We start from the raw sequence: 24,865 nt of genomic DNA, 5'->3' as shown, positions 1-24,865 counted from the left end.
TCGTTGTCCGTCTGTTCACAAATAACTGACCTATAGTCACAGCTTTGGAGCTCAGCATTTGTATGTTGGGGCCGTCACTGTTCTATAGGATGTATCTGAGCACATCCTAATTTATAGAGTGGGGAAGGAAAGAAAGGAAAAGTAAGGAAACGAAAGAAAAAGGAAAAGAAAGAAAAAGTAGTACTGTTCTAAATTATTCAAATAATTTAGAAATTCTAAATATTATTAAACATAATATATATAAAAATTATATAACATTTCTTGTTCTAAATTTTTCAGGAATATGAAAGAAATTATTCAGGAAAGGAAAGAAAAAGGAAAAGAAAAAGTAGTGCTGTTCTAAATTATTAAATAATTTAGAAATTATTCTAAACATTATTAAACATATATAAAAACATATAACATTTCTTGTTCTAAATTATTCAAATAACATTATTTGAATTACATTAGAATTAACATCAGAACATTTCTTGTTCTAAATTATTCAAATAATTTAGAACAACACTACTTTTTCTTTCCTTATATCAGGAAACTTCTTGATCTATAGGGGAGAAATGAATGAGAAAAACTATGTTTAGTCTAGAACAGATTCCTGTTAAGGATGGCCTCATGATGTTGGCAAGAAGTTCATCTCTGTCTGTGTAGGTAGGTGAGTGAGACTCAGAGCCTAGAGACTGGCCTGGAAGGTGTCTGTGGCTGTTCTTAAATGTTGACTAGGGATTGAAGGGGACATGATGACAGGAGCAGGCCTTTGTTAGTGGGAATAATGGCACAGAATTTCAATGAGCAGATTTAGGATTAAAACGAGTGTGTGTGTGAGTGTGTGGGTTTGAGTGAGAGGGCACACGAGAAAGTGGGGTGGGCAAAGGGAATCTGGAGAATTACAATTATACAGCAATTTGGCATTCCCAGGAGGGAAGTAGTTAGATGAAGTGTTGGGTGCCTGCTATTCCCCCTACAATTTTACGTTTTGGTGTCTTCATAAATGATAATGAGGCTATAGGATGAGCAACTGGCTAGAGTGAAAAGAAAATGAGAGAAAATCACACCAAAACAGTTCATTGATTTCCATGTTTATTTAGTAAATGTCCGTTGAATACAGAGCTAATGTGTAGAGTGCTTGGGGGTGGGTGGCGGTGGCATGCCCAGCAGCACACTGGTTTTCAGAATTGGATTTAACTCTTCTGTGTTTTAGGTCCTGGGGAACAGCTGACCCACCTGATGGCTTTAGGAGCTTCTCTCCACATCAACTGTCAAGGTTTCAGTTTCCCACCTCCTTGCCTGTTGTCTCCTTTACTGTTTTATACTCTGAGGATCAAATCCTCAGCACTCCCATACTTGCCCCAGTTTGGATTCAGGAAAAGGCTCTTAGCTAGATCAGTGTTGATGGGGGTCAGAAAGGGGCTGGATAGCCTGGTTGCCCGTGTGCACCCCTCCAGACCCAGCATGGAGCCTGGGTCTCGTGACTGCTGCTTTTCCAGCCCAGGCCCACTCAGCCTTTGTCTCGTCCTACCCTGTCCCAAACCACAGACTGAGGAGACATCACAAATAACTGACCTACAATCACGACTTTGGAGCTCAGCATTTGTATGTTGGGGGGGGTCTTCACTGTTCCACAGGTGCTGAAAGAGCATGGGAAATGAATATATAAGTGTTTCCTTTCTTAGTTTTGACATAAGCTTTTATAATGTAGATATCCTTAAAATTGCAGTTGATTTAAAACATACATGTGTAATGTACATAAACATCAGTAGATGTGCCGTTATTTTAATATGGGTTCTAATGAAAGGCTCCAAAATAATTTAAAGTACTTTGGTAATTACACATTAGAGATGCTTTACTCATTATGTAAAAATTGAATTAGTCTCTTGATATTAGAGACCATCAACATACAAAGAAATTAAAGTTAAGGCTAAAAAAGCTCCGAATCTTAAATGGATTTGCTAGTGACAAGGCACCTGTTTAGAAATATAAACATGTCAACTGTAAAGAAGAGCTGGCTCTGGTAGGAACGGTGGGTGAGATAGGGAGTAGAAAGGGCGAAACACGTGCCGGTGCCGTCCTGGGCCAGGAAGAGACCAGGCGCTTCAGAGGTTGGGCTCAGGTGAAGGCAGCTGAGCGTCCCACAGTGTGTGATGTTCCAGATGGACATCGTCAGCCCTGCCACGCCTCTTCCCGGTGCCGGGCTCTGAGTCTCACTGGGTGATGCAACTGAGCTGGGTTCCCGGAAGGTATCTTGAATGTCCAGTAGTCCCCTAATTAGGGTGAGTCTACTTTCTGTGCATCTCTGCATTCTTTCCACTTCCCTCCCTTCCAGCACCATTCCTTGGCCCTCTTGGCCTGATTTATCTCAGTTAGACTGCATGTTTACGGTTGCAGCCTTGCCACTCTCAAATCTAGGCTACAGCTCAGACTCAAGTCTTCTCATTTACTGCAGGATAAATACACAATCCTTAAAATAAGCTATGGACTTCTCCTCAGTTTGGCACTTACTTCCTTCTCTAGCCCATCCTGTCATCACTCTGTCCTCCACATTCTGCACTGCAACACATGAAATGTCTTTCACTTACTCGAATCCAACTTGTTATCTCTCAGCTCGAAGCTTTTAAACCTGATGTTTTTCTCTGTAGGATATATTCTCCCAGTCTTTTTTGTCTGGTTGCACACTATTCTTTTTTTTTTTTTTTTCTGATACAGTTTTAATACCCTTTCTGCCTTTGCTGACTGCCTCCTTAGACTGGATTAGATTCTCCTGCTGGGGAACCATACTATTCTGTACTTTTCACAGCATTTGTGAGCCAAGTTATAATTGTTTAAGCAGGCTATCTTCCCTGTAGGACCTAAACTCGATGCTTGAAGGAGTGTGCTTTTTCTCATCACTGCTCTATTTCTGGGATTAGCACAGTGCCTGGCATGCAGTGGTGAGGTGCTTGGGGATATTTGTTGAATGAATAAGTTTAGACATGGTTTATGTGAATGTTAATACCTAGAACAAGGTGCCTGGGCTAATCTGTCATTTCTGGGGATCTACAAAACATATTCAGTGCTGGGAGGAGGGTCAGGAGGCAAGACCAAAGCATCCTAGGGAAGGAGACACTCACTAAGGTAGGAGGAGTATGAGGGCACCTACCTTTGAGGGAGCCATCTATTCATATAGTAGTTTGATCAGACTAGAATAAGTGAAGAAATGAGCAGTGACGATTTTGGATTCTCACCTATGGAAAAGAGCTAAAGTTATTCAAAGTACCTTTCTTTGAACTCCAGGCTCTTTTCTCAATGTAAATTTTTTTTTTTTTTGAATAGTTTAACCTGTAGTAAAGTTTAATCTGGTACTTATATTTAGGATTATATTTATTTTTTGCAGGTTTTGACTGCATTTTTAAATGCCCTGCTGTTTGTCTGTATTTGATTTTTTAGATTCTTTTAGAAATCTGAAGGTACCATTGACGATTTTGAATTTGGTATTTGGGTCCTAGACATCTTGAAATTTTTTTTTTTTTTTTAGAATAAATTCAATGTGGAGTGAGTAAAATCCAGTTAAATAGCTGTGGGCTGTAGTTTAGACAGGGAAAATTAATGGAGTAATATCTATTCCATTAACAAAGCAAGAGGGAAATCAGGCAAATAGGGTCAATGGGAGTAGGCTGGAATTCCTGCAGTTGGCGTAAGCTCCCAGTGATGCTGATAGGACTGGTCTGAGGACCACAGTTTAAGTAGCAAAGGACTGTGGACTGTTTCGGGGGTGGAGTTTGTGAAGGGAAGGAGAAGAGATAGGTTGGTAGTTGGAGAGGGGGCAAGGTGGAGAGAAAGTTTTTGTTGTTGTTGTTAAGATAGACAAGATGACAGCACACTAATACTTGAGTAGGAAAAATTAGCAAAGAGAGGAAAGTGAAAGCTTTGAACAGAAGAGGATAATAAAGAAATCACAGGGGCTTGGGACTGAAACCCAAAAGAAATTCAGAGCAGGAGTGGTTAGCCTGGCCCTGGACCTCAAGCGGGGCCTGACATTTCTTCTTCTGAGACTCTTTTGAAGGTAGGAGTTGGTGCCCCTTTATTTGTGTTTTTGCTGAGTTCATTCCTGACAGCTGTCCTTTAAAGTTCATTTTTGTTCCCCTTTCCACCTCCAGTGTCCCTTCTTAAATCTGTCCTATTGTTTTGTTGTTGTTGTTTCAAACTGCTTTTGGCTTTTCACTTTTGCATTTCTTTGCTGCTACAACTCTTGTCTGAGTCATCCCCACCTCCTGCCTTGGTTGTAGAAAAAGAAATGAGGAAAGCAGAGTTAACTAACCTGCCAGAAGTTAACTGGGTAGTACATGGAGTGAAGTTCTTGTAAAATCCTAGAACAGTGCCTGTCTAGTATTTTAAGGAGATTTCTTTTTTTTTTTAAAGATTTTATTTATTTATTTGACAGAGAGAGATCACAAGTAGGCAGAGAGGCAGGCAGAGAGAGAGGCAGAGAGAGGAAGGAAGGAGGCTCCCTGCTGAGCAGAGAGCCCGATGCAGGGCTCGATGAGGGGCTCGATGCGGGGCTCGATCCCAGAACCCTGGAATCACGACCTGAGCTGGAGGCAGAGGCTTAACCCACTGAGCCTCCCAGGCACCCCTGTAAGGAGATTTCTTAAACCAGTGGTTCTCAAAGTGTGGTTCCCAGACCAGCTGCTTCAGCACCAGGTGAGACCTTGTTAAAAATCCAAATTCTCTGAGCCCAGCTGTTCCTTACATAATCAGAAACTCTGGGGTTAAAGCCAAGCAGCTTGTAACAAACCCTCCAAGTGATTCCGATGAAAACTGAAGTTTGAGAACCACTGGTTTAAACAAATAAAAGTGAAACATATACTCAGGGAACATAGTAAGACTTCTCTAGAAAAGGGGTCGGTAGAGACCTGTTCATCCTCTGCCCCAGCCATCTGAGTGACAAATCAAGAGGAATTTGTAGGCCAGCCTCTGAAAGATTTCATAATTCCAATCGATAATATGTAACCTTGTCACCAAAGAATTGAGAAAGTGTTCATTTAGAGCCTGAGAGAGCGGCAGATAGTAGATATGAGCGAAAATGAACAAACACTAGTAACATTAACATCACCCTAACAACTATGTTTCATACTGTTCAATGACATGTATATATAAATAGGAATCCGAGGAGTGGGTACTGTAGATTTTTGTTCTAGAACTTCTCTCCTCTCTCTTTCTCCTCTCTCCCTCCCTCCATCCTTACTTCCCATATCCCTTCCTACGAAGCACTGATATGTTGTCATTGAGGAGTCTGAATACATATTTCCTAGTGTAGAAGATATGCAGTTGTAGAAGACAGCTCCTCCCCTTTTTTCAGGGGAAACATCCTTTTAAATACCTATTTTAAGTAATTTCAAAGACATCTTTTGTAGGGGTAAAGTTGGAGATCAGAAATGCAAGATACTGTATCTTAAAAATCAGTAGAAAACCTTTGGTTGTGATTAAACTAGACTAGTTTACCAATCCTTAAAAAGTACATAACGTAACATAGCTAAAAAGAATGGCTAGAAATGAATGCTAGCATGTTGCAGTTGATAAGACAAAATACATTTATTCATAAGTAAAGTTTTGTATCCTGCTCCTGGAACACACATACTTGCATTATGTTCTGGGTCCTACTGAGAACTAAGTAGCTGTAACTTCAATACAGAATGAATTTGAATGAATTCCTAAATTGAATGTGAAGACAAAGCAAATGTCTCCGTGAAAGCAGCAGAAAACCAGCAGCAAGGTGCAGTGCTGGAAAGTGAGTATCTGTAGGGGAGGGGCCCTCCGTGGGGACCCCCTTGCCTCCTGCGTGATTTGTGTAGTAGCACTCCTTACAAGGAGGGGCAGCATTTCTCTTCTTCTACTGAAGGGGAATGGTGATCTTTTCACGCAAAGTCTCCTGTTTTGGAAACATCATTTACATGAATTTTACAATTTAAGTTGCTTGTAAGGACCTCTTAGAGTGAATATGAGGAAATGCATCAGAGAGTTCTCAGCTGTCCGGTATATGTGCGGGGAGGGGGCCACAGGTTGTGAGCTGTTCTCAGCCTTCCGTGAATCCGTTGTTTCACATCACCCATTATTCTGTAATAAGCGTGTGATAATTTTTCTTGTTGTCCATCTCTCCTATTTCTCTTAGAGTCAGAGAGAAATACTGCCTGTGTGTCTTTAATACATTTAGACCATGTCTGCTAAGTTTTATGCTTTGAAATAAACAAGGGAAAGATTGTGTCCAGAGAAAGCGGGTTCTTAATGCTTGCACAAGTCTAGCTATAAAAATTCCTCATTACTCTTTTAATTAATAAGTCACATGAAGAATAAAGTCTACATTACTTTTGTGCCCTCCCTTGGTGCTTAATTCAGCAAGATCTCTCACACAGTTTTTCAAAGATGTTTCTGGGCTTGATATTTGAATTGTCACTTCTGATGAGGCTTATAAATATTTGTAGCAGAAATAATTTTCATGAGGTAAAGTAGGCTTTTCTATGTAAAATGCAATGTAAGACATACAAAATGTCAACATTTATATCCGTTTGACAAATAACCATGTGGTGAAGAAGTAATTGATAAAAAATTTGAACAATGTTTCTGGTCTTCGTGTGTACTTTTTAATTGTATTTGAAATTTTTCTAATTCATCGATAGAGCAGGATATGTAGATTTTATCCTCCCTCCCATTGTTACTCTAATAACAGATTCCTTTCTCCCTGGAATTCAGTGTCCTTTGTCCATTCTTTCTATAAAATAATATTTTTGAAGAAAATGACCTTATTCTTCAACCCAGGTCATACAAAATAGATGGTAATTCTCATATTTTAATACCTAATTTTGCTAATAATTGTGCGTTTAATGACTCCAAAGTTATTTCCACCCATGTATTTTATGAAGTGTTTATCCTCATCTGATTATTTTTTATCCTGTGAACCGCAAGGCATCTCATCATATCTATAATTTCCAAGCAGGAGTCAGTCCAAAGTAGGCCAAGTCCATGCTGGTGGGCTGCTTTGTGTGGCTCTGCAGCTCTCTGATGTCTGGTGGGGCAAGCAGTACAGCGGGAGCTGGGCCTGGAGAACTGTATGCCTCAGTGAGCTGTACTTTTCCAGTTCCTCTGAAATTTTTCTTTAAAGAAGTGCCTTGTCTGTGCACAGACATTTGTGATGGTGAGCACAGTGATAACAAACTCAGCCGCTCACTTACCTTTTAAATAGCAAATGCCATATGAATCTAGGCCTTTGGTACCTATAGGTCAGTGTGAAATAGAAGAGTACCCAATTAATCAGATTTGCAACTTTAAATTTAAAATTTCATTATTTTTTTAATTTTAATTTTTTAAAAAGATTTTATTTATTTGACAGACAGCGATCACAAGTAGGCAGAGAGGCAGGCAGAGAGAGAGGGAAGCAGACTCCCTGCTGAGCAGAGAGCCTGATGCAGGGCTGGATCCTAGGACCCTGGGACCATGACCTGAGCTGAAGCAGAGGCTTTAACCCACTGAGCCATCCAGGTGCCCCGAAAATTTTATTTTTGTTTTTAAAGTGTCTTTCTGAAAGGCTTTTCCTCCTTTTTGTTGGTAGATACAAGGCTAGAGTTCCAGGCTGTGGCCCCGAGCCCTGCCCATGCATTAGAATTACCTGGGCCGGGGGTGGGGGGGCTCTTAAAAAATCCTGATGCTCAGGTTGCCCCCCCCATGCTATTTATATCAGAATCTCGGGGGGTTGGACTGAAGCATCTGTATTCTTTGACAATCTCTAGGTTATTCTACAGTATGGCCAGGATTGAGAACCACTGGTTTAAGGCAAGCATTCATATTCTGTATTTCACTCAAATGCTCTTATTATCAGTTTCCTTTGTTGATCCCATGTAGTTCTAATTTCCTTATTTTACTAGGGTTTTCTCTGTAGTGTGCTGCAGTTCTTTATTAGAAAGAGTAGAAGACATTGGTGTTGGCTCTTAGCGGGGAAACATCTGACTAATGTCCTTTAATGTCCTTTAATGTGATTTGAGAACATGGAGGCAACTGGGGAGAGAGGATGGCAGGTCCGTGGGCAGCTGGGAGAAAGACCATTCAGTTGTCTTTGTACACATTTGCGTGTGTAAGTGGCATGGATAGGTTTGGAGTTGGGCGCTTAGTGGGGGATCCTAAGCTCTTCTGTGTGAATAGTGAGGAGCTGTAAAATGAAAACTGGCATTGATTCCAGTCTTTTTTTTTTCTTCTGTAAGGTTAAATAGTAATGGATACTTCTTTTATCCTATGAAAGCAATATCATAAGACATATGCATTTAAAAATTAGGGGATAGTTGTATTTCTGTGCTTCCTTCAGTATTATTGATTATGTATAGTAGGTAGCTTATTGAGCAGTTATATACTTTTAAAACGGATCTCTTTAGGTTATTGCCATAATTTCTGTAATGTTCAGGGTCCTTGAGTTAGTAGTAATACTGAGCAGCCAATGATGAGTCAAAAAGCCTCTAGAGAAAAGGGCAAGTATCATTCCTTCTTTCAAATCATATGTAATAGGTGACTTCCCATATAAGTTGGCTATGAAATCTTATTGGCAATACTTTGAGATGTTCCTGAGAAACCTATACCTGTCAATGCAGAGGTTTTTTTCTACTGTATGATTTGTAAGTAAATATTTAAATAAGAGGGCACTTAGTTATACACACACACACAGACACACACACACCCCTTAGTTTGTTATACCATAAACCTTGTGGCAATGTGGTTGGAATTTATGATTCTGATTTTAATACTGTTAACAACTTTATCAAGAATTCTCAGCTATTAAAATTACTTAAATAATTAAGAAAATATCTTTTAGATAGTTCTGTAGTAAATACTTTTTTTATCCAACTACTTAGAATTTTCTACATTTATTGGAAAGTAGCAGACACTCAGTTTTTATGGCATGAATATCATGGAATTACTGGTTTACCAGAAGGCATCTTGGAAGTAAATAGAAATGATGTGATGGTAACATCCATTCTGATATGCCTTTATTTTTATTTATTTATTTTATTAACATATAATTTGTTATTTGTTTTAGGAGTACAGGTCTCTGATTCATCAGTTTTACACAATTCACAGCACTTACCCTTCCTTCACATGCCCTTCCTAATGTCCATCACCCAACCACCCCATCCCTCCCACACCCTCTCCTCCAGCAACTCTAAGTTTGTTTTGTGAGATTAAGAGTCTCTTACGGGGCGCCTGGGTGGCTCAGTGGGTTAGGCTGCTGCCTTTGGCTCAGGTCATGATCCCAAGGTCCTGGGATTGAGTCCTGCCTGGGGCTCCTTGCTCAGTGGGAAGCCTGCTTCTCTCTGCCTCTGCCTGCAGCTCTGCCTCCTTGTGTTCTCTCTCTGACAAATAAATAAATAAAATCCTTAGGGGAAAAAAAAAAGAGTCTCCCTCTCTGATTTCATCTTATTTAATTTTCCCCTCCCTTTCCTATCTTGTTTCTCAAATTCCTCATAAGGAGGAATCATATCATATGACATCATATGATAATTGATAATTGTCTTTCTTTGATTGACTTATTTCGCTTAGCATAATACCCTCTAGTTCCATCCACGTTGTTGCAAATGGCTAGATTTCATTTTTCATGGCTGAATAGTATTCCTTTGTATATATACACCACATCTTTATCCATTCATCTGTTGATGGACATCTAGGCTCTTTCCATAGTTTGGCTATTGTGGACATTGCTGCTATGAACATCCAGGTGCACGTGCCCCTTTGGATCACTACATTTGTATCTTTGGGGTAAATACCCAGTAATGCAATTGCTGGGTCATTGGGTAGCTCTATTTTTAACTTTTTGAGGAACTTGCTTATTGTTTTGCAGAGTGGCTGCACCAGCTTGCATTTCTGCCAACAGAAATGCCCCTTTCTCTGCATCCTCGCCAACACCTGTCATTTCCCGACTTGTTAATTTTAGCCATTCTGACTGGTGTCCTCGAGGTGGTATCTCACTGTGGTTTTGATTTGTATTTCCCTGATGCCGAGTGAGGTTGAACACTTTTTCATGCTCTAATGACTGATCGTCATCAAGGTCAAACACACAGGAGATGCTCAATGATTAATTTAAGAATGCACATTCATAAATGAGGGAAGAAAGATCCAACAAAGGGAGAGGAGGTGTTATGGATGATGGGAAAGGTTGCTAAAGACAGATTCAGGAGGGAGGTTGCTCATTGAGAGGATCAAAATGTTGGAGTTAGATGAATCTTGGTTGAATCTCAACTCTACCAACATTAGCTAAGTTCTTTAAGACAGAGGTAAAATGAAGACGATGATGGGAAGAACAATGACAAGCAATCGAGGTTAATGGGGAATGTTTGGCACTGAGCTCCCTGACACATGGACAAAAAAATAAATACCAGTTTCCTTCCTTCTGGCCTTGATAGTCTGATGGGAATTGTCATTGATTGCTTAGCAACAGAAAAAACCAATTTTTTTTTTTTTGACATGAGGATTTTATTGTTTAAATCTGTTTCTGTCTTGCAAAGACCTGGATCTCTCTGGTTTAGCATATTATACCAGTGGGAAAGAAAAGAAAAGAGGTTTAAGGGTGTGCGAGAGTTTTTCTTCCCAGTAGTAAACTCATTCTCAGTTCCAGTCCAGTAGCAGAAGGGGAAGATTTTCAGGCCTGGCAGTCTGACTTCTTGTAGGAGTAAAATGCTTAGAAAATTTTGTATGAATTCAGCTGTTATCCTATTTATTTTGAGAGATAAATTAATAGAACTTGATTTTCATTCTCTGTATTGTTACAAAAAGTTATCATCTGATTTCTGTCCTGTTTTGATTTATCCATCATGTAATTTTCAGTGTTCTCCTTCCACATGGACCCTACAATTTCTTGTGAGGAAAAACATCATCACTCCTTGACTGTTTCAAGAGCTTTCTCTGGGTTAGGTTACCTGTCAACTTTGTTGTTGTTGTTGTTGTGTTAGTTGTTTTGCCTCTCCAGTTTTTCTTAAGATACACTTAAGATCATGTTTTAAGCAGTGGGTAGTTTTCCGTTGTCTTGGTGCAGGTTACATGCAAATTCTTTCCCATGGCAAACCCAAAATCTTTTGTCAGCCTTGTCCCCTACTCTCCTACACCTCTGCTTTCCCTCTGCTCTCGCTGTACTTTCCTGAGCCATTGCTCGGGCCCCCGCTTCTGTGCCCTTGTTCATGAACCTGTGATCCCATTGACACTTGTACTGTATGAAATCTGTCTGGCTTGTCCCCAGTTTGAACTAATTCCTCTGTGTTCCTCACCAGATCACCTGTACCTGGGTATTTCTCCTTAATACTAATGCCTTTTGCTGTGTAGTAGAGTTAGTTGTTGGCCTGCTTTTTTCTTAGGTCTTTGAAGGTAGGAGGCCTGCCAACTAGGTATATGACTTTCGGCCATATCCATATTTTCTTACTTACCATATGGGTCCTCCCAGCCCTTATTCTAATGCCTTTACATTGTGGTGCTGAATGTATCTGTTTTGTGAAAATCATCTATTCTGACAAAGCAGAATATATTAAGTTTGTTTTATTTTCTCACTGAAAAACATGTCTTAATTTCATTTTTAGTGTGGAGATTATGTTGTTCTTTTGGTCAAGTTTATTTAATTTCCTAGGCCACTGATTTTTACAATGAGTGATGGATGAATGAACCATAATCCTAAAGCTATGCTGTACTGCTTTATAACTTGGCCTCACAAAGTTATGAAAACCAGAACCCCTGAGAATGGACTTAATTTTCAGGATTATCACAATAGTAAAAATCAGTGGAAATGAGTTCTGCTTGGTTAGCAATAAGATGTCTGCAAAAAATTGACTTTGAGCTCTCCTTTTTACTACTCACAAGACTGTATTTTAATTGTAATTGAAAGTATAATAATTGACTACCAAACTGTCTCTGACTGTGCCTCTTCTTCAGAATTAAGAATATTTTTACTTTGTCTCCATATGTTAGAGAACACACTCTGTGGTATTAAGTACACGACTGCTGGCCACATCCATATGTCCTTACAACATTGTCATTTGAGGCTTTACTGGCAGACAGACTCTACTTTAGAAAAGGAGGTCAACCTATGTTTCCAGAATGTCACATGTGAATGATTCTTGGTCTTCACAACAAGCCTGTAATTAGTTCATATACGTAAGGCATATGATGAGCTATTATGCCATCTATCAAATGTTGTATTCCATGGTGAAATGAAAGGCACCTGAGTCCTAGACTCAAAATTGGTCAATTATAGTCTTTCTCTATTTCTGGACTGTCAGTCTAAGGGTATTATCAGTATTCTCAGGTTTTGTGAGTTTTCAAAGAAAAGGGTCATTTATGTGATTCTACAATGAAATAATCTTTTCATCTCTGAGCCTTCATGATGCTTTTCTTGTAATGCTTTTATAAAATTCATTTAGCAGAAATGGCTGATTATGAGGTCAAAAAGTATTTTGCAATTTGGGAGGGAAAGGAAATACGTATTTCATGAACCAACATTTTATAATTTCTTTTTGGTACCTGCAAGATCCATTATCAGATTCCTCTTGGAGTGACATCTCTGTATGAAAAGGAGTGGTAATTTCTTATCCCTGCAAGGGTCAGTGAGGGTCATGGAGCAGGCTCTCCTCACCTGGGTCAACAGACTTGAGGGGGATTGTTAGCACCCTGGGGAGGTAGACATCAAGGCTTTGGAAGACATCCTTTGAAAGGGTGATGGGTGTGTATTATGGCTTGTATTATAATATTGAACATTTGGGAGAAACATTATCTTTAGTCACCAAAATTGAAGATTAAAAGGGATTACCTGAATGTTTTGTGTATCCTAAGACTTGGGGAAGCCCAAGTTATTTGAAGATATATGTTTAGCATTTACCTGGGAACAGAATGAAGTGTTAATGATTCTGAAATAAATAAGAAGGTGCTATTAGAAGGTGGTATTGCCCCGCATGGGTATAAATAAAATAGTAATTTCAATGATACTAGGAAAATAACGGTGATTGTCTTAATTTTGTGTTTTCTTGTTTCATAGAAAGCAATTTCCTTAGTGTCTGTGATTGTCAGTGAAGTTTTAGAGTAAATATTGGTTTTAGTTGTACATAGTAACTATTTGATAGTTTTTGTTTTTTTTTCTAAGATTTATTTATTTAAGAGAGCATATGCATGCACCAGGGCGGGGAGGGGCAGAGAGGGAGAATCCAAGGGTGGACTCCCTGCTGAGCACAGAGCCCAACACTGAGCTCAGTCTCAAGACCCATAAGATCATAACCTGAGCCAAAACCAAGAGTCAAACTCAGCCGACTGAGGCACCCAAGTGCCCCAATATTTGACAGCTTTTTAACAAAGCCTAGATTTCATGGACTGGTTTCAATATAATAATAAAATCTTGAAACCAGAACCCATAACCATAAGCCTACACAAGGCAGGCTTTAAAAAATGTTCAAGTCAGAGGGAGGACTTATTTCCGGAGATGCAGCTGAGGCTTAGACCATCCCTGTAGCAGTTATCTGGTTGAGATCTCTCTCTGCTTGATCTGAACAGATGCCACCAATTAGACAAAAATGTGCTTGAATTCATATCAGGCAGGTCAGTGGTCATGTACGGGCCTCGACTGCAAACGTAGGTTTACAAGTTGCATGGTACTTTATAAGATGGATATAATTTAGAGAATGGAATTGAAACGTGAAAAATTTGGAAGGGGAATTAAAATGAGAGACTTCTTATGCTTGTTCAGGTGTGATATAGTAAACGTTATAATTAGGTGTGGAAGTTCATGGGTTGGAAAATTACAGGTAGCTGAAAGTCAGTTTAAAAAACCAACTTATCTTTTTTAATACAATATTGAGGATCTTCTAAAATAGCCCAAATAGTTAACAAGTAAGTACTTACATGTATGATATTTGCTTAGTACTGTGCTTGACTTCCAAGGTTGGAAAGAAGAAGTTTTCTTGCTATATCTTTTGAGTTTATTATTTGGTTAGAGAGGCAAGATCTCCTGAGATGGACACATAGGAGGACACTACATATGATGTATATAGTTTCATTTGGGGTTATATTTACTCATAATCATTCATTCATTAGTTGGATCATTTCTTCAACAAAAACTGATTTCTGGAGGTTGTGGTGGGAAAAAAAAAAGAAGAAGAAATAGAATCAATATTCCCATGGAGGAGACAGACAAATAACAAGATAACAGGCAAACAGTTAATTGGGAAAAATTTGAGAGAGTTAAAAGCTGTGGGGGAAAAAAAAAAAAACAAGGTTGAAGCGATGGAATGACTGTGGGTGGGGCAGAGTTACTAACAGACTGGGTGGTCAGAATGACCTCAGTGAGAAGGAGGTGTTTGAACAGGGTCATCCAAGTGGCTCCTGAAAATATTGTGGCCCTCTAAAAAATATTGGCATCTGGGTTCTACCCCTGAGATTCTGGCATGGTACTTAACATGGAGTGTGGTCTGGCATTGGAATTTTTGAAATGTTCCAAAGTCACTTAAATATGTAGGTAAGGTTGAAAACCACCACTGTACGGTCTCGTAAGTAGAAGACCTGTAGCCCAGCAAGAAACACACGAAGCAGGCTGAGTGCCTAAGTTTGGGAGTAGTGCAAAGTAGTGCTTTTGAGATTTAATTATGAGAATCCCCTGAGATGTTTATTTAAAAAAAAAAAAAAGTTCCTGGAGCCCTCTCCTGGAAATTCTGATTAATTGTACCTATGAATACTTAATTTTAATATGTTCCCTTTATGGTGATATAGGTTGGGAAAAACTGCATTGGGTAAAAGATCTCAGTGCTTCTGATTTTTGATAAAGAGAGTGAAGTGGACACATCAGTGGAAATGAATGTCAACCTCAGTTGTCCAGCAGGGTGGGCTTGGGGGACAAAGGTGGCTTGAAGGTAACAGCTTAACAGTACAGATGTGAGCTGTTGGAACACTGGTCAAGACCTGAAGTCAAAACAGTGGCATCAAGGGGTCAGTGGAAAACAAATTCAGGTACATTCTCTTGGAAAGCGATTTGGTCAAGGAGAGACTAACTGGGGCTAGATTGTGGAGAGCTGTGTCACACAGGTCATTCACAGCATTGGGAGGCCAGTGAATGTGGTGTGTTGCTGATGTCCATGATTATATCATTTTTGCCAATTCTGCATAGCGTTCATAACATCCACACACTGATGCAGTTATGCAGGTGGATTCACTGGGTTCACTTGGTGGAGGGTTGTATGTTCATGGGTTTGTTGTTATTCTGTAGAGCTATAATATATGTGCTCACTATCTCTCAACATGGTTTTCCTGTTTGTTAGGAAATGAAATCAGGTCTATGCTTTTTATCTATACTGGATATCTTTGCCCCCAGATAACTGAGAAATTGCTTTTTCTTTTTTTCTTTTTTTAAAGATTTTATTTATTTATTTGACAGACAGAGATCACAAGTAGGGAGAGAGGCAGGCAGAGAGAGAGAGAGAGGAGGAAGCAGGCTCCCTGCCAAGCAGAGAGCCCGATGCGGGGCTCGATCCCAGGACCCTGGGATCATGACCTGAGCCGAAGGCAGAGGCTTTAACCCACTGAGCCACCCAGGCGCCCCGAGAAATTGCTTTTTCTTACCAGCTTCTAATTTTGTCCTAAAAACTCTTTACCGTTAGAGAGATTCTGTTGTTCATTTATTCAGCCCCTTTTTATTCAATAGCTGTTCAGTACAAACAATGTGAAGAATGTAAAGAGAGATGGGTCTATGCCCTGTCCATAGGATCACACAATCTTTTGGGAGCAAGATCACATCACTAATTATACCAGAGACTATGAAACCATGGTCTAGAGGAAGATACTGATGTTTAGAGGAGAGAGTGATTATTTTGCTTTAGAGAATAGGACTTTTAAAATTCTTTTTGAAGGTTGGTGCTGAGTTTACAGGATGGGTAGGATTTAGAAAGCTATGGATACTAGGGGTATTTCAGGCAAGAGGGAACAGTGTAAAGCACAGGCACAGGAATCTGGTGGCAAATGATCTAATTTGACTGTGGCATACAGAGCATGAGGAGGTGTTCTGGAAAATAAGATGAAAAACTAGGTTGGAGCCTATTAAGAAGAGGTGTGACAGCCAGTGGAAAGCATGCTTTATTCTGTAGGCAGCAAGGAGCCTTTGGAGATTTTCCAGCAAGAAATAGAAGGAGATCATATGATAGTTGTCTTTCTCCGATTGACTTATTTCACTAAGCATGATACCCTCTAGTTCCATCCACGTCGTCGCAAATGGCGAAATTTCATTTCTTTTGATGGCTGCATAGTATTCCATTGTGTATATATACCACATCTTCTTTATCCATTCATCTGTTGATGGATATCTAGGTTCTTTTCATAGTTTGGCTATTGTAGACATTGCTGCTATAAACATTCGGGTACACGTGCCCCTTCGGATCACTATGTTTGTATCTTTAGGGTAAATACCCAGTAGTGCAATTGCTGGGTCATAGGGTAGTTCTATTTTCAACATTTTGAGGAACCTCCATGCTGTTTTCCAGAGTGGTTGCACCAGCTTGCATTCCCACCAACAGTGTAGGAGGGTTCCCCTTTCTCCGCATCCTCGCCAGCATCTGTCATTTCCTGACTTGTTAATTTTAGCCATTCTGACTGGTGTGAGGTGATGTCTCATTGTGGTTTTGATTTGTATTTCCCTGATGCCGAGTGATGTGGAGCACCTTTTCATGTGTCTGTTGGCCATCTGGATGTCTTCTTTGCAGAAATTGGAAGGGGAGGCGAACCATGAGACTACGGACTCTGAAAAACAACCTGAGGGTTTTGAAGGGTCAGGGGTGGGAGGTTGGGGGAACAGGTGGTGGGTAATAGGGAGGGCACGTTTTGCATGGAGCACTGGGTGTTGTGCAAAAACAATGAATACTGTTACGCTGAAAAAATAAATAAATTAAATAAATATTCCAGTTAAAAAAAAAAAAGAAAATAGAAGGAAATAGAAGGAAAACTAGTGCTACGCGTGTGCCAAACAGTATGCTTTCTGAAAGTGGTTCCTTTAGGTAATCTGAGGCTTAGATTATTTGGGCACAGTAACTAGGCATCGTGTTTAGGGCTCTTTGGAAGAGGGAGGAGCTAGAGACAGGAACAGCCCAGTCATTGCCGGTATCTTATGTGTAATTATTTTGGCATGGGAAAAAAGAGATGATATAAGAAAGGTTTTTATTGATTGATTTAATTTCTCTTGAGCTCTCTCACTCAATATTCCAGGCTCTGGGCTGTAGTTGTAAACCAGCAGTCCAAGACTATCGCGGAGTATATATTTTGTGGGTGGGAAAGATCATACTGGCAGAAAATAATCAGGTAGTGACAAGTGAGATTCAGAGAATGAAAATAGGGAGTCGTGACCGAGAACGATCTGGTGGCTTCTTTAGACTGGGTGGTCACATAAGGTCTCTTTGAAGAAGTGATATTTTAATAGATATTTGAATGATAATGAGGAGAGTGAGCCTTGAGAAAATTGGGGTTCAGGGTGGAGGGAGAATCCCAGGCAGAGGGAATGGCCCTAAATGGGAATAAACTTAGTGAATCTAAGGAACAGAATGGTGAGACAGGATCAACATTATTTGTCAATGGAGTGTATATGGGTATCAAGGAAGAAGTCAGAGTTGGCCCTTAGGTTTCAGATGTTGGAAACACAGAATGATAGCAGTGTTATTGGGGAATTGGACCAAGCACAAGTGAAGGATGCTGTTTCTTTTGGACTTGTGTGGTTTAAAATGGCCGAGAGCTAGGACTTAAGCTTGGGAGAGGAGGTAGGATGGGACATAGAACTTGGAGGATCATCTGCCTAACAGAGCTCTTTGAGGCTGTAGGAAAGCTGGGGACATCCGGGAAGTTGGAACAGGAAGAGACAGCCAAAGACAACAATGAGGAAGGTTTAAATTGGCAAACTCAGAGATGAGGGAGATGGGGACAAGCAGGAAAGTCAGGGTCTGAGCCCTGAGCTTGGGAGGAATTGCACCATCGAGTGGTCCTGGACCACGCTGATACCAAATGCACTGTTTTGTTTTGTGAACCTAATGCAGTGAAGACAATTCTGTTAAGACGAATCATTCCATTAGCTTATGATTTCATGCATTTGACATTGCTTTCTCTCTTGGTGTATTCAAAACTAGAATTAGGATGCCAGCTGCTAGAGTGGGGTTAAACAAAACTGTAAGCTTTTCTTTGTCAGCATTTCTCAAGTATGCTTTGCAATGTGCCAAAACATATCCTTCCTGGACAAACAATTGTTTGACAAACAATTGTTTAAGGGAAACACTGTCATTTCAGAATTGTGTGGTACTTAAAAATAGCAATTTCTGTTTGGCCACCAGGTGGCGAAAACACTACTTTTAAATAGCTCAATTCATCAGGACATGTGAGTGACCACTACTACTAACAAATCATAGTTGGTAGTGACAAGTATATATGCCCATGATGACATTTCAGTGCATTTGAAGAAATCTAATTTGATTTCACTCTTTGTTAATACGTTTTTTCAACAAGTATTCATACCACCAACTATCTAGGAGGCACACGTCAGAAAACAGAAATTCCCAGATTAGTAAACTCTGTGTCTGTCCTCAAGAATCTCCCCCTTCCAAGAGGGAGTCACTCATACACTCAGAACATGTTGACAAGTGCAGTAATAGAAGTATGTGTAAGGTACATGATAGCCCAGATGGGGCATGGTTTCCTCTGCTCTGGGGCAGAGCAGGGAAGGTTTCACAGAGGATTTGAATCAGGGTTTGAGGCATCAGTCCATCTCTGGGTTATAGCATAAGAACACACCACATAGTGAGAACAACTTGTGGAAATGCAAAGTTGTATGAATTAGCATGATGTGTTTTGGTAAACTGTAAGGGTTTCATATTACTTATACATAAGTAAGAATGAGGATGGAGGCATGGCTGGAGAAATAAGCAAGGGCCACACAGCGAAAGGCTCTGTGGGCCAAGCTGAAGATCTTGGAGGACTCTTAGCCAGTAAAGGAAGCCGTTGGAAGGTTTTAAGGATTGTAACCCTGTGATCAAACTAGTATTTCAGCAGGGTGACTGTCAGGTCAGTTCAGAATGTGGCCTAGAAGAGGACAGAACCAAAGAGAGGTAGATCATTTGGGCAAGGGTATTACAGTCATCAGTGTAAGAGATGATGATGGTGTGAACTAGAGCAGGGGTAGGGGACTAGGAAAGGACAGGTTCACATGTGAAATGATGGTTGATTTTATGTGTTAACTTGACTGTGTCACCTAGTGCCCAGATATTTGGTCAAGCATTACTGTAGATATGTCTGTAACGGTGTTTTGGACAAGATTAACATTTGAGTAGACTGAGTAAAGCAGACCACCTACCCTAGTATGGATGGACTTCATCCGATCAGTTGAACTCAAGAGAACAAAAAGGCTGAGTAAGAGTGAAGAATGAATTCCTTTTTCCTAACTGCCTTTGAGCTGGGGCATTGGTCTTTTCCTGCCTTTGAACTTGACCTGAAACATAGGCTCTTCTTGGGGCTCGGGCCTGCTGGCTTTCAGACTGGAACTTACACTGTCAGCTTTCCTTTGTAGGCCTTTGTAGTTGCACTGGAACTATATAACACCATTGCTCTCCTAGGTCTCTAGCTGGCTGACTGCAGATCTTGGGATTTCTCAGCCTCCATAATTACATGAGCCATTGCCTTAGGGTAAAACTCTTTCGCCCACTCTCTTGTCTATAAATCCTAGTGGTTCCATTTCTCTGGAGAGTCCTGACTAATGCAGGTCTGGAAGGTGGAATCAGCATAACATGGCATTTCACTGTATGTGGAATGTGAAAGCAAGTTGCCAAGGGCGATCCCTTCCTCGGGCCTGGTGACTTGAGAATAGTCTTGCTGTGGGCTGAAGTTGGTGGTATGCAGTACAAACAAGAATTGTATGTTTATGTGTACAGTGAATGAAGATGATTTGTACACTTTATAAACAGAAAGTTCATGGGATTTTCCAGGTGTACAGAAAAAGAGGCCTTTTAGACAGTTGGTTCTCTGGGTCTACTTATGTAAGTAATGTGAAGACTGTAGAAATAGATGACAAAAGGCATTAAGATTTGATGTGGATGTGAAAATCTGGGGGAGGGGGCAGCAGAAAATACATTTGATTCAGGGGTGGGCCCTTCTAGGGTAGGATGTGTAGTAGGTGGGCACAGCTCTATTTTGTTGAGCATGCTTGAGATCCACTCTTAAATGGTAAGTGGGATGGAGATGGAATTTAACAACTGAAAGAAGATGAAAGAGACAAGGGCTTAGTAAAATGGAACTGAAAGTCTATGAAAGTCCAGGGTATCAGAGGGACTATAGAATATTTTGGACAGGATATGTAGTCCTAACTGGTATCTTATTTTATGCACTTTAAATGTGATGTCATTTAGCATAATTTAGATTCTTGGTATCTTTTATCATTTAATAACAATAGCTATTATCTCTGGGCACTTAAAATGTGCTGGACTCTGCTTGATCAGGATGTGTGTGTATTTACTTCACTATCTCTTTACATCTAAGGACAAATGTGTTGGTTAGATCCTATCGAATGACTTAGAGAGAAATTACAGTCCTCAATCCCTTCAGCCCAAAAACATATTAAGAGAGAAGTGTCATTTGACTTCTGCTTCACCTTCATCCCTCCTGGAAAAACAGGAATTACAGAAAGTTGCAATAGCATGGCTTCATTTTCTCTTCTCTCCTTCGGGTACAATGCTTTATTAGTCAAGCTTTGAGGTTTATTTTGAGAAAAGTCTTTCAGGCAAATGAGTAGACTCTCAGTAGAATGAGTTCTGTAAGACTCATTTAAAGAGGCAGAGGAGTATGTACAGAAGCTGGCAGAGGAACACACAGTCCTCTTTGCTGTGGTTAGAAGATGATTGGACTTGGAACTGAGTAATTGGTTTTGCTTTTCCCTCTGTGGCTTTTCTTAGACCTCTTAATCAAGTGGAGCCTGCATTTCCTTATCGGTAAATTAAAAATAATAATAACGCATGTTCAAGGGTTGTTGGGAACAACAATTGAATTATTTGATGAAACTGCTTTGTAAAGTGAAATGTGAATATAAGATCGTTCTATTCATTTTGACAAAGTGCCTTTAATGCTGAAGCCATGTTGCATAAAAGCTCACTGTGGTTCTCGCTGGTAGAATTTATGCACTCCTTTAGGGCACTGAAAGGACATTCCTCTGTGTGTCGTTTCCCACATTGGCGTCTCCAACATATGCACTCATCAGTCTTTTCTGCGGGTGCAGAAATGAAGAATTCAGAAAGAATGATGGTTAGTTTGTGTATTCCTATGCCCAGAGCACATGCATGGGTAGAACTACTCCCTGCCAATAGGTACCAATCAGAATATGAAGGAGATGAGATGGAGTGGTTGTGACTTGCCAGAAGGTACATCAGTGAGCAGTGAAAAGCAGAAACAAGAAAACGGCTTTTTGCTTCCCAGTTCAGTTGTTTGTAGAATTCATTTTATGTCTTCCCTGAAATCATCACCTATGAAGTTCAGCTTACCTTGATGGGAAGTTGAGGTGGTTCATGAAATATTTAAATTTGTGTTCACTTTCTTAGTGAAGAACCATTTTGAATTCCATGAGAGAAACACATAATCTACCTAAATAATTACCATAATCCCTCACCCTTTCCTTTTGTGAAGAGTGAGAAGTCATTTCAAGTGTTTATTCTTGCTTATAAGAAAAAGAAATTGTTGGCTTAAAATGAGCCGGCTGTGTGCCTTGTTTAGTGTAGAAATGGCCGCCATATGGTTAAAAGCTTTGCGGGTAGTTCACCGTTTGGGTTACCACCACATTTTTGAACTTACTGTGTTATCCCCTTAACATGGAGTACAGATACTGTTGTGATAATTAGCAAGCACATAATTGCACATTTCTAGTGGTTATGGCAGATACTTTTTAATTGAATGAACTCTAAATTAAAGTCTGATCCTCTCATTTCGCCTCATCATTGCCTTCTATTTGTATAGAGGGACAAAAGAGCAATAAATTAGATTTCCAAATGTAAGATGTTCCTTTCTTCATTCTTCCCATGCTCTGATCAACCAGTACCCCCCATCTCTAACTTTAAAAAGTGACTATTAGGTGAGATCTCTTTTAACTTCCTATATGCTAAGGGTATTTTTTTTCTCTTTTTCTTTTTTTGACATCCGTATACATTCTCATTCTCTTTCCTTCGGCCTCAAAGGAAACAAATTACTTCTGCATCACTAAGCACAACCCATCCACTGGGGTCCTCGTCTCAGCCTCCCCCTGCCTTCTCCAGAGCTTTTTACATTTTTTCTCATTTCCTCCAACTCTTGCTTCTGTGTTATTTTTCTTCCTAGTCTATAATTGCTCAAATTTCTCCCAATTTGACATGCAACATTTGCCTGCAATTACTCTCCCATTTTATACTCTCCTGATCCAGCTCCTCAGAAGCCTCAGCCAGGCCTTTTTGACTTTCTGCCTAGTCACTCCCATTGCACTCTGGCCTCTGTCACCCCCCCCATCCCCCACCAAACCCCGACTGAGCAAAGCTTCCATGGATACAGTCACTGGTGATTTTTTAATGAGTAATGCCAACATATTTTTCTCAGCTTTTTATTTTATGGATTTCTCTATTGTGTGTAAGTCTCCTTGAAACTTTTTCCTTGACTTTCATAATACAGTCATTTTTATTCCTTTTGTACCTCTTTAATTGTTTCTTCTCTGTCTCCTTAATCATTTTTCCCCTCTACTCAGCCCTCAAATATTGATACTCCTCAGAACAGAAGACCAAAGCGTGACCCTGAGGAGTATCAATATACTAAGATATAAAATATCTTGTGGTTTCTTCTCTATCTTTCAAGCTTGACACAGAGTTGAACGAGAGATAAGTGACCTGAAAATACATGGGGGAGTCACCTTTGCTTTCTACCAGAGATCTTTCTACAGTCAGCTTAAGCAATTTCTTTTTGATTTTTTTAGACTATTCATTTTTAAATGTTTAGTATGTTTTTGCATGCTTCATTTAGTATTTTAAGTTAGAAAAATCTGTCTAGTTGTTTTTGTTTTTGTTTTTTTTTGTTTTGTTTTTTTTTTTTTTTAATATTTTTTTTATTTGACAGAGAGAAATCACAACTAGGCAGAGAGGCAGGCAGAGAGAGAGGAGGAAGCAGGCTCCCTGCTGAGCAGAGAACCCGATGTGGGGCTCGATCCCAGACCCCTGGGATCATGACGTGAGCTGAAGGCAGAGGCTTTAACCCACTGAGCCACCCAGGCGCCCCCTGTTTTTGTTTTTTTGAGAGAGAGAGAGAAAGAGAGAGAGAATGAGCGTGAGCAGGGTGGGAGGGGCAGAGGGAGACAGACAGAAAGAATCCTAAGAAGCCTGCATGCTCAGTGTGGCTCCCAACACAGGGCTTGATCTCATAATCCTGAGATCATGACCTGAGCTGAAATCTAGAGCTGGATGCTTATCTGACTGAGCCACCCAGGTGCCCCTGTCTAGTTTTTATATGAAGAAATGTTAGCTGCAGGAAGATAACATATCTATTCCTTTCTGTTTCAGGAGACCCATCTTCCCAGTTGCAGGCTCAGGAACCTGGGAGTTCTGAAAGTACATTAAGTCTGCTGGAAGATTCTGGGTGTGAGTTATCCAATGAACAGAGAAGTGAACCTTCAGAGATGGCCCAGCATTTTGTGGAGAGCTGCAGCCCCAAGTCCTTTCTACCACTGCCCATTGTGAAAAGACATTGTGCCACTGTGGAAAATCCTCTGTCTTCCCACATGCAGTTCTTGCAACATCTACTTGAACTGAAGAACTTGACAGAATCAGGGAGTCTGAAAACAGACTTAAGTCACTTTGAAAATGACTTTTCCACAGTATCTGACTCTGTTTTTCAGTTGTTGGATGGCCTGATCACTTTCTACCGTAACCCCAAATTTCCTTCTTCAAGCTTTTGGGAAGAAGCTGTTAATACTTTAGCTGGACTGATCAGTGATAGTAACTTATCTAATCATATTCTTAAAAAGTGTTCCAAGAAGTTGGAAGAATTCGAGAAAACCCTACTACAGGTTATTTTAAGGAGCAACCATATAAATCGGGTAAGTATTAAATCTCTTCTGTTCATGAAATAATACGTCAGTGGTTTTGGTGAACATTCTGTTTGGATAATGTTGATTGATATGCCTTAGACTCCTGGTTCAGAGCTTCCAGTTAAACCTCCTTTTGGAGCCATCTGGGCTCTCATGCATTGTCATATTCCCTCCTCTGGACTCTGATCGCTGTAGCACTCACTGGTCTCTACACAGCTATCTGTGCTTCCAGCTTGTACTTCTCTGCTTTGCCTTGTTATTGTCCTGCTTTTTATCCTTGAATTCTTATCTTCTTTTGTTTTCCCCTGCCTATGTTTATGTCCCATTGATCAAAAAGTCTCTGTATTTTTCCAAAAACCACTAGCATTTAATGATTTCCCAATCTATAATTTCAATGGGTGTTAAATTCCTCGTGGTGGATTACCTGTTCTGTACTGAATTTGTTCTTTTTCTGGCATTGACTATCAGAAGCCTGGACGTCAAAGAATATTTTCTCTTCTTTTAGAATTTCCAATGTAAGTGGCATAATACCCCATGGACCCTCTGAGTAAATTGGCTGAGGAACCCATAACATATGGCTTTATTATGTTTTGTCTTGGTTTGGTTTTTTCCTTATTTAACGTGGCTTAGTAAGGTTGACTCAGGGATTCTTTTTTAACAAGTGACATTGAGGTAACCTGCCAGTTGTTTTTTTGTTTGGCTCTTGAGACATAAGGGCTTTTTTTTTTCTTTTTCTTTTTTTTGTATTACTTCCTATCTTCCTTAGGCTCCAACCCCTTGTTTGGGAAACTCCGA

General features: G+C 40.0%; 1 protein-coding gene across 1 annotated transcript in view; it reads left to right on the top strand.

The window, feature by feature from the left end:
* The window catches only part of MEI4 (meiotic double-stranded break formation protein 4), a 209,920-nt gene that overhangs the window by 5,585 nt on the left and 179,470 nt on the right, over positions 1-24,865 (top strand). Inside the window, exon 3 of the mRNA XM_046004415.1 lies at positions 23,561-24,079. Coding sequence (XP_045860371.1) covers positions 23,561-24,079 — 519 coding nt within the window. The remainder of the gene's footprint in view (positions 1-23,560; positions 24,080-24,865) is intronic.

This window comes from Meles meles, chromosome 5 (genome assembly GCF_922984935.1).
Source record: "Meles meles chromosome 5, mMelMel3.1 paternal haplotype, whole genome shotgun sequence".
In the NCBI taxonomy this organism is placed as follows: domain Eukaryota; kingdom Metazoa; phylum Chordata; class Mammalia; order Carnivora; family Mustelidae; genus Meles; species Meles meles.
The sequence above is the reverse complement of the archived record's forward strand: the minus strand, read 5'-3'. Positions and strand labels throughout refer to the sequence as shown.